The sequence below is a fragment of the Postia placenta genome (assembly GCF_002117355.1).
Source record: "Postia placenta MAD-698-R-SB12 unplaced genomic scaffold POSPLAscaffold_6, whole genome shotgun sequence".
NCBI lineage: Eukaryota > Fungi > Basidiomycota > Agaricomycetes > Polyporales > Adustoporiaceae > Rhodonia > Rhodonia placenta.
In genome coordinates this window covers 2,215,261-2,225,274 of record NW_020169837.1, presented here as the reverse complement: position 1 = coordinate 2,225,274, position 10,014 = coordinate 2,215,261, and the positions used below count along the sequence as shown (strand labels likewise).

The 10,014-nt window shown below is 55.6% G+C and overlaps 3 protein-coding genes across 3 annotated transcripts in view; 2 read left to right on the top strand and 1 right to left on the bottom strand.

Annotated features, from left to right (window-relative positions):
• Positions 1-741: 741 nt before the first annotated feature.
• POSPLADRAFT_1046422 (hypothetical protein) lies at positions 742-2,210 on the top strand (the record flags this gene model as incomplete). The annotated part of the gene is made up of 4 exons (XM_024479026.1): positions 742-1,482; positions 1,687-1,923; positions 2,043-2,162; positions 2,196-2,210. The coding sequence occupies 4 exons, from the start codon at positions 742-744 to the stop codon at positions 2,208-2,210; spliced, it is 1,113 nt and encodes a 370-aa protein (XP_024339911.1).
• A 775-nt stretch (positions 2,211-2,985) lies between these two features.
• POSPLADRAFT_1046421 (hypothetical protein) lies at positions 2,986-8,518 on the top strand (the record flags this gene model as incomplete). Its single annotated transcript, XM_024479025.1, has 14 exons — positions 2,986-2,988; positions 3,286-3,345; positions 3,366-3,489; positions 3,547-3,619; positions 3,748-3,790; positions 3,950-3,997; positions 4,650-4,784; positions 4,856-4,948; positions 5,817-6,054; positions 6,107-6,196; positions 7,185-7,992; positions 8,046-8,061; positions 8,126-8,420; positions 8,493-8,518. 14 exons carry the CDS (start codon positions 2,986-2,988, stop codon positions 8,516-8,518), a joined length of 2,052 nt encoding a protein of 683 aa, XP_024339910.1.
• Positions 8,519-9,755: 1,237 nt separating this feature from the next.
• The window catches only part of POSPLADRAFT_1140603 (hypothetical protein), a gene marked incomplete at both ends in the record, with an annotated part of 1,714 nt that continues 1,455 nt past the window's right edge, over positions 9,756-10,014 (bottom strand). The window contains one exon of the mRNA XM_024485194.1: positions 9,756-9,822. Coding sequence (XP_024339909.1) covers positions 9,756-9,822 — 67 coding nt within the window. The remainder of the gene's footprint in view (positions 9,823-10,014) is intronic.

Genomic DNA, 10,014 nt, shown 5'->3' with positions numbered 1-10,014 from the left:
GTGTCGCGGAACGTGCGGTGGGTGGAGGGGGTGCTGCGGGGCGGGCTGCCGCGGTGTCTGGTGAGGCGGCTTGTGGCCCTGCGCGGCGAGGATGCGGAGGTGGGGGAGGGCGGGGCGGAGGGAGAGGACGGAGAACGTGTAGGGGATGGAAAGCATGAAGGGGACGGAGAGGAGAGGTTGCGGATGGCGCTCGGACGGCTGGTTGCGTGCGCGGGGTTCCGCGTGGCGGCGGGCGGTGCTGAAGGTGCGGCGGTATGCGATGCTGGACGTGCGGCGGGGGGCTCGAGGGCGGGGGGCGGCGGCGGCGCTGGGGCGGGGAGCAGCGACGACGCGGGCGGCAGCAGGAGTGATGGCGGCAGCAGGAGTGATGGCGGCAGCGATGGTGCGGGTTCCAGCCGGGGCGACGGCGATGGCGGCGTGAAGGACAGGCGCGAGGACTCGACGGAGCAGGCGTTGCTCGACCACGTGAGCCAGCCGTCGGACTTTATCACGGGCGGGGACGACGACGACGAGGGCGAGGGCGAAGGCGAGGGCGAGGGCGGCATCGACGACATCGACTTTGCGTACGTCGACGAAGCGGACGAGTTCGGCTTCGGGGCGCGCGAGGGCGGCGCTCGGGGCACCAACACCAGCACCAGCACGGGCAAAAGCACAAGCAGGAGCAAAGCGGACGTGGCGGAGTGGAGCGCGGCCGCGCAGGCGAGGCGCGCGAGGCGCGCGGCGCGGCTCACGGTGTACGACATGCGTTTCCTGTGCCGCGCGCGGCAGTGGGGGCCGTACGTGCCCGCCGCGGCGCTGGGCGGGCCACCGGGCGACAGGGAGGGCGAGCGGAGGGCGTTCGTGCGGGAGGTGATGGAGGTGATGTTTGGGGCGGACGGGGCGGACGAGTATGATTATGAGTACGAGGAGGGGGACGAGGATGCGGAGGCGGAGGCGGGGACAGACGCCGTGGAGGAGGACGAGGGCGAGGAGAGCGTGTCGTCCGGGGCGGTCGTGTATAGGGGGGATGAGGACGACGACGAAGCGCGCGCAGAGGAGAGCGACGACGGGGCAGAGAAGCCAGCCCTCTACCTCTACGACGACTCCTCTGACGCGCACGAGAGCTACTCGGACGACACCGGCGATTCCGACGACACCAACGATGTCGACGACGCCCACCTCCCAGGTTCGCTGGACGACAAGTGGCGCATCGGCTCGTGGGCGGGCACCGCCACGCTCCCGCTGGCGGCGGGCCTGCGCCCCGACTGGGCATTCCTCTGCGCCGTGCGCGTCGTCGTCGAGGCCAACATGCGCGAGGCCGTCGGCGCGCGCGAGCTCGGCGGCCTGCTCGCGCTCGATGCGTTGCGCACAGGCAGCGCGCCGCTCGACGCGCGGAGCGACGGCGATGCCGCGTGGTTTGCGGGCGCCGCGAAGGCGGGCGCGGGGTTCGCGGACGGGATGTGGGACTGGGCGGGCGTCACCGGCGTGTGGAGGCCAGTCTTCGTGTCTTCGTGTGTTCTGGCCCGCTGACGCGTGCGACCGACAGGCGGTGTGTGTGCTGGCTAGACTACAAGGATCTGATACGTGCGTGACCCGCGTTTGTGTGTCTGCCTGCTCACGAGTGCTCACGGTCGCGCAGGGCTCAACGTACGCGCCCCATCCTTTCTGCGCTCTTTGCGTGACTCTGACGCTGACGCGCGCACGCAGATCGCCTCGGACAAGGCGCACGTCTCCGAGAGCACGCTGCGGGAGGCGGTGCGCATCGTGCCGCTGCGGCTGCGCGTGATCGCGCACGGAGCCCCTGCGGTGCCTGCGTGGCCCGGGCGGCCGACGCTGTACGTCGAGGGCGAGACGAGCGGCTCGAGCCAGAACGGCGCGATACGGCGCGTGCGCGGGACAGTGTCTGCGCTCGCCGACGGGAGTGCGCGGTGGTCGCTTGGTCTGGTGAGTTCCCGCTTCGCATCCGCGTCCTGCCCCTGGTATGCTGCACGAATCAGGGGCTCTGAGGCGCGGTTGCAACTTGTGTGCGTTGCTGGATGTTCATACATTGTCCGTCATTGCAGCTCGGTGCGGACGACGGACATGAGCAGTGGATGAGCGAAGGCGTGCAGCTGGGGGGGCCGTCAAGCAGCATGGGGGTGCTCGGGCTCTGGACGGGATCGCAACATGAGCGAACAGACCCAGTCGGTGAGTACTTTCGAGCGTTGCACCCTGAGGGGCGAACACACTAAATATGGCCCCACGTAGGGCCAATGTGGACTTGGAAAGTCGGCTGACCGAGAACGAATATCTATTGTGTCATTTATCGTCTTTGTTTGTGCGACTGGATTAGGATCATCTTCTCATTGCTCACATGCATAGATATATACAGATTGAAGGACTGGGTAATGTTAGGGGTTTATATAAATCTCCATAGTCGACACATTCGAGGAACTGCAAGGGTGACTGATGACGGTAATATTGATGACGCATACTTTTACGACAATGAAATTGGCGTACAAACGTTCCCCGCACGCCTGACTTTCTTCGATTCAATTGCGAATCGCTATTGATCCATGCGAAGAGCGCGCCGAGTAGATGAGTTAACCTGATCAGGGTATCTCGCGACCTGCAAATAAAACTAGAAAACAAATGAGACATCAGTAAATGCCCGATCGCTGGCACTGACCGGCGCCTTTCTGCGGGCTGAAGGCAGGTCGTCCGGGGGTTTCCGGAATATAGATGCAGCAGCTCACTCACTTATTCTTCACGCCGTGTCATTTGAGCGGCTCTTCAGCTATGTCGCGAGCGAATATGGCGTCGGCGAGGGTGTTATTGTGCAGGATGAGCTCAAGCGTACCGACATGTGCGATTGAAGCTGTCATATCAGGTAGGTTTTCGATGCGTGCAACGCTGCTAGCCCCACATGTAGAACGCTGCTTGCATTGCTCGTCTCTGTTCTTCGATTTCTACCCGCGCTTCCGTATGACACACTGCCTCTACATAACCTCATATTGAAGCCCTGACATGGTCCGCAAAATCGCGCACGCGCAACACCCGTCGACATAATCAACATGCTTACAAGGAACGGCAGGGGGAATGTACTTCGCACAGCTCGCTCTCGGCCAATTTGTCTGCGGATGCATCGCGACTATGAGCGGATCAACTGATAATCCCGTAAGCATATCAGTAATGTCTGCATCCATAACTGAATGACACCGAACGCCTGAGTTCCACCCCTACGATTCGACGGGAACAGTCTTTGACTTAGCTCCGATCATGGTAAGTGGTTGGATGAACCTTTATTCCACAACTGAATATCGGCAGGGCTGGCTGGGGGGAGGCGCTCTTGTGGACATTATTATCGCCGTCGCAATGTATATCTTGGTGTGCTGACACCCCTTCAGGTGCAGCGAAATGTTAGGCTGACATATGCGTTCCAGCTGCACAAGTCGCGGCGCGGTGAGAGAGAGAGGCATATCCTTCTCAATCGTTTGATCAAGCATATCGTGGGCAGCGGAATAGTCACAGGTAATTATCTTTCTCCGTTGGAGGTTGAATGACTGATGATAAGAATATAGTCGGCAGCCGGGGTTGCATTACTAGTGCTCGTGCTTTATATTTACAGCTTCTACGCGCATGCAGCGCTCGCGGACTGCCCGTAAGTCTCACAACCCGTGAAGTCTGACGTGTATGCGCTGAGTTTTCTTTCACAAAGAATCCTTGTACTCCCCAAATTGTGAGTCGCTCCATTTTCCCGAATGCGTCAATCTGAGCCATACTGCCTAGATATGCGAACACTGTGCTTATCAGCCTCAATAATCGTGACCTTGTGCGTCGAGGAAATGAGGGGGAGGAACATCGAAAACTCTGCAGGGATCTGTCCACAAAGCGTCACGGCTTATTGAGCCGTCTGCGCCAGATGCTGTCACGATCGACGAGTAATCGAGGGTCACTAGCGGTAGACCCTTTTGTGCTGGATAACCTACAGGGACCTACACAGGACAGCGTCAGCTTCCAAGAGCCACCTTTGAAAACGGTCAGTACAAGCATTTCGTCTTCATACTATTCGTCCCTGACACACACTTGTACAGAATCCTCAAGGAAGCTCAAAGTCCACAGAGATAGACCCATGCGCATGAATCATTGACAATCTTCACTGCCTTTTTATCACCCTGCTGAAACTGTACACGTGCTCTACAATCTCTCATGAGGGATCAATCACGCTCTATCGAGGAACCAGGAGCTTCATGTCTTGTCTCATTAACCGGACTTGTAGTATCTCAGCCTTTATGCAGCTGGGCATAATTAGTATGCGCGTTGGTAGCGTGGTTTCTCAGACGTAGGTGTGATTCCACTAAGTGACAGGATGACATCAGCGCTTCAGCCTTGTTAACGTCTTCCTCTATGACTTGCCTTTGTGTTGAACAAATATGAGCATCTCCGTAGAGGTGGAAACGTGAGCTACCCGAATGCCCATGAACTCGGGATTAACCCGTCTTCCACACACACAGCACCTGCCCGGGTTTATTCCTCTTTCGCCGTACATTGAGTCGTTGGCACTCGAGTGCCCTGCCCCTCACCTTTATTTCTCTCACCCTCGAGCTCCCTTCTATCTCTACGCCCTTCAACGCCCATCTCACCCCACCACGAAGTCTGAAAAATACGGTGCCTCTCCCTCCGCAACACAGGTTGGAGAACAGTTCTTGTGCTGCGCGCGGCAGTGGGGCGTCGCGGAGCTGGACGGGCGGGCGGTCGACAGGGAGGGGGAGCGGAAGACGTCCAAGTTCGTGCAGAAAGTCCTGGAGGTGATGTTCTTCATTAAGGTTTAGATTCAAATAAACGATAGGGTCGCTCTGGTAATTAGAGTAGCTCAAAGTCTGTTTCATTTTGTCAGCCGTGCAGTTGCCAGCCCGTGTCATGTTTGCCCGCGAACACTTGCGGCGGAGTCGACAGGTGCATGGAAGCCACATACCTCGAGTCGCCAGGAGTAAGTAGCATTGGATATAAGGGCTATCCTGTTCTCAGGTGGTGGGTTTCCCCGATTGCAATCCCGCCCGCCTTTTGGCGGCCCACCGCGAGCGCTGGCACCCCTTCCGACCAGATCTCAGATCGCCGACGCCAGATCTGCATCTCACGTGCTACTTCCTCGGACTCCCTCGCCCCCAACGTCCTCGACTTGTTCGGCCATGAATAGGACATCATATGCCATAGACACAGGGCACGCTGGCCGACGACTTGCAACAGTTCTAGCATTCGCCTGTCAGCCATATCCTCTTCACAAGAGCTGTCCCACGACTTTCGTCATACTCGCAAAACCTCCCACATTACTGCATCAAATTGTCTCCATCGGCCAACCACCTCGCATATGACGCGTTCGGCTGCAGAAATTCTGCATGTGGCCACCAAAACCAAGCAATCACCATCCAGCCGCACCACACCCGATCCGTGCCACTAATACCCAGAGGGTGGAGTCTCGTGACGAACGAGTAGAGCGATGATGACTTTTCCGGAGATTCTCCTGCTGGGAATTTTTCAGGGCTATCGTCAATCAATACCTCTATTGTAGGAGAACACAAAGCACAAAGTATTGTTGGATCACACTATCCTTAGCTTGCACTAATGCGCCTAATGTGGTCTGCACCGTATCGCGTGAGGATAATCTGTCATTCTCGGTGGTACACGTCTGATACTGTCACCTCCTTGCCTTGGAAGCACTTGCAATAGACGCCCAGAGCAGCCAATGACCTCTACAATCCCATACTCACCCTCTGCTTTGGAAAACGTCCCACTTCTCAGCGCTCGGCCAGTGATATTATAGCAATATCCACGTATCCAGCTTCCTCTCTCTGCTGCAGAGATCCTCACTCACAGGAACATCACCGGTCAACATGGGAAACACCAACTCCATAGCTGAGCAGGACGCAGAAGACGATCTAAGGGAGCTACTTATCGCTACGGGACTGCGTGAACCAACCGGGAGACCTTCACGGGATCCTCAACCCTCAGACCAGGCGGCAGTACCATGGGCATCCATGCCGCCCTATGGTTATGCCCCCGTCACCCAAAGCGCTATGCTGCCGTACCAAATGCCTAGTATATGCTGTAATCACGTTCGATGATACTGTTGCTGATGCATCGATAGCAGGCGCGTACCCGTCATACTTTACGCCGCCTTCGATCCTTCCCCCGCCAAGCTACCCCGCCATAGGATGGAATGCACCGCCTCCCATGCCAGGTGGGTGGCCGGTAACCCCAAGTTTGCCTGTGGCATATTATAATCTCACTCCCTATAATGCTGGTATGCCTTACATTGCTTCATCCTCTCCGTACGGTCTCCTTGGTGCTCCAACGCATTTCCCAATGACACTACCACCGAGTCCTTATACCACGTTCGCGCCCAGTCCGCTTACTACATTCCCGACTGCTCCTGTTCGCATGCGTTCTCCTTCTCCACCGCCAGTCATTCCTCCCCTTCCAGAGACCTACACGCAATCATCAAGCCCTAGATCTATCTTATCGGAGATCCCTGCAGTGGAGAATCACTCGCGCGCTTCGCCATGGCGCACGTCCGAGCCTGTCTCAAGTGAACTAGCTATGCCCCAAATATCTGCTTTCCCGCAACCAGAGAAGCCCCGGCACATGTTAGCCTCGCAGCCGAGTTTTGACTCCGAAATCTCGATTTTCATCCCACCGCACCCCAGCTACTTCAGGGACTCCCCCGTGCATCATGCTACTTCTACAACAAACGCAAGCGTCCATTCAGCAGTGCCGTTCCATAGACTACACGAGGAAGCACCAGCCGAGTCAGTTTCAGCGACAGACCTCATTGTAGAAGAAGCCACTCGTTGCGACACTCCCGACAACAGCCGAATTGCAGAGAGAGGACGTGCAGGTGAGCTTCCTTGCTGTCTCCCTTGCGTGTTCTGACGAATTCCCAGAGGAAATGTCACTTTCCATCGTTACCCTGCAGTCTGACGATAGCCTCCTGCTGCGTACTGTTGGTCTAAGACCAATAGTCGATGCTGAATCCTCTGACAACAATAGCGCTCTGACGGAGATTATCGTCGATTCTCCGCCTTCAACAGCATCGAACCCTCACGATATGGATGTCCGCTATCGTCGAGTTCGGTTCTCTCCCCTGGCAGGTAATAGTCTGGATGACTCGGGAGTTTCTGATTACGCCTCTGAGACATCTGACGACGTATCGCCACCGGTCACCCAAGAACAAGTCGATGATCCCGCCGAAACAGACGAGGATGGTTTCGATTCTGTTCCTGGTTCGCTGTTGAGCTTCCGAACTTGGCCGCCTGTGTCCTCTGGAGCTAGGCGCAGGCTACGCCCGACTTACAGAATGATGCGTGCTCTTGAACGTGGAGTCTACCCGGGAAATGCCCTTGGGATCTCACTTGAAGATGGCACGAGCATGCTCTCACAGTATGCCTCCGACACCAGCGAGCTTTATGCAGAGGACATTCGATACGGTAACATGAATCCACGCCCAGAGGTTGGGAGTCAGTCGAGTGCAGAAACCATACGCGTGATCCCATCCACACCTCAACTTTCTTCTTCTTCGACACAGTTCTCCCCCGTCATCCCACCCAGACCTCCACCATCCTCGTCTGCAACAGCTTACACATCCTTGTCCATGCCATCGTCACCGCAGGGTTCAGAAGCCGAATCTATGGCATCACCAGCTGCATCATCGACGATGACAGACCAGGAGTCACCGTCACCCGCCGGCCCTTTGCATGCAAGCCTCACAGCGATGACAGGATTTGTCATCGGCAAGCGTTTTCGAAAAATGTTCCGGACACAACCCAGTGCGAAACCGACAAGCGAAAATGAGGCCCTCCCGCATAGATCGACTTCTTCTTCAAAAATGGATCGCCAAATTGGTATATGCCGCGGTCGCAAGAGCGATATCCTCGCCTTGGATTCCTCGTGGGATGATGCCCGTCTGTTTGTCGAACTGGGAAAATCGTATGACAAGCTCCGTGCGTGGAGGAAGTGGCTCTCGTTGAGAGGCTTGAAGTGAGTAGAGCTAAATATCGAACATGGTGTGGCGGTGACGTTAGTCAATCTAGGTCAATCACTTTGGTGGTGAGTGATGATTTTGCTGCAACAGCTGACGTTAGGACAAGCAGTCATACCAATCATCTGATAGGTCGACGCCGACATAGAAAAGATCATTTACCCATACCGTGTTGGACCTACCAAAGTCACAGCGCACCGTAACATGCGCCTCCGGTGGTACCTCGAGCATCCAGAGAAGCTGAAAGACAAGGACGAATTTGTGCGAATCGTGACACAACACCCTGGGCTCGGCATCGAGTTTGTGGAACGATGGCAGCCATCACGTATTACAATTGTCATAGCTACCCTCGTGACTCTTTCTCTCGTCGTTGCGTTGGCATACAGTGAGGTCACGGGAGATATCGTGACTGGATTTACAGTCGCTGGTATGTTTCTCATTGACACTGTACCCTATTGACTGACACATGCGACATAGCCTATATGACATCCGCGTACAGCGTATGCCTTGTACTTGTCGGCGTAATGAACCTAGTAGACTTCTAACACAATGTTGCAACAAGAACCCATCCAAAACATACGGCATGCAGGGCTGACGAGTGTACTGTGCGACGCATGATAACATGCAACTCATGACATGTACAAAGCCAAAATTGAAATGCCTTAAGCAAGCGCATATTGTCGTCCTATCACGATCCGAGATCACCTGTTGTCATGTCCGCGCCGGCTTCGTGGCTCATTTGGACTCTGCACGTTTAGCTCATGTGTACTCGTGCCTTACTGAAAGCCCTGCCCTCTATTACCTGACATAGCCACCAAGTCACTTGTACAATGTTCCGACTTCTCGACTAAGTACTTACACCCATCAATCACTTCGCAAGCAAGCTGTCACGAGTTGGTACGGCGTCTAGCCGTTTTTTAATTTTTCCTTTTCGCGGGCTCGAACCCGCGACCTCTGTACTACATACCTGATATGGACGCATCATATCTACTGTACGATTAGATTAGATAGGACGGCAGTGCGCGGCACAGCTCGGGCTCTGCTGACACAGCCTCTCTGACTCACCGGCCCCCGGGGCCGCGTCAGCATGCTGTGCACGGACCAGCTGTGCACGGACCAGTGCGCACAGCCTGCCCTTATCTCCCCATGTATATAAGCCGGCCTCTGCTGCCCTAGGGACCTCAGTTTCGACCTCTTGTCCCTAGGTCAGTAAGCTCCTGTATTCTCTTACCTACCTTACACTAACTAATACATTTTCTTGTCCCTAGCCTTAGGTTTGAGCTCTGCTCACCATCGCTTCGGTGAGATCTAGTTGGACGCCCCCAGCTTTTAGGTTTTCCCCTGTCGCTTGACCTCAAGTCGCGACATTAGGTCGAAACTCCCCATAGCTGCCGGCATTCCTCGGAACACCAACACTCACTCTACACTTCCTACAGGTTGGGTGGTGCGCACCCTTACTATACCCTACGATACATAGATAGCATACGATACATCGCCACCACTTAGGGAACGAACTCTTCAGTGATACAACGGTCTACACTCCTATTATTGATGCCTGACTCGTAGACGACGAGCGAGGACTTATGGACAATGCGTCGTCCTGAAGATCGAGCGAGGAAGTCGAGAATGACCACTACCCCAAGCGAAGAGGAGCAGAGACTTGAATGAATAACCAGGTCGAACTTAGGGTTCGACCGACTAATGGTACAACTACTTATACAAGTACCGACTGCGCACGGACCATCGTGTCTATGTGGTCGTGTTAGTGAAGAAAGAAACGTAGTGGTACGATATCAGGCACGAAGTGCGCACGGACCCCATTATGTAAGCTACATAATGTTCAACCTGCGGGTGAGCGCTAAGACAGGCGCCAGTATGGGCGCTAGTAGTACAAGGAATAGAACGGAAAGACAAATGTTTCATTACCCCCCTACCAGAGTCGAAGTCCCATTCGACTACTTACTGCTCACCATCTCCATACAACTCCCAATCTACGCCGTCGTCCTCCTCTTCGTCGAACC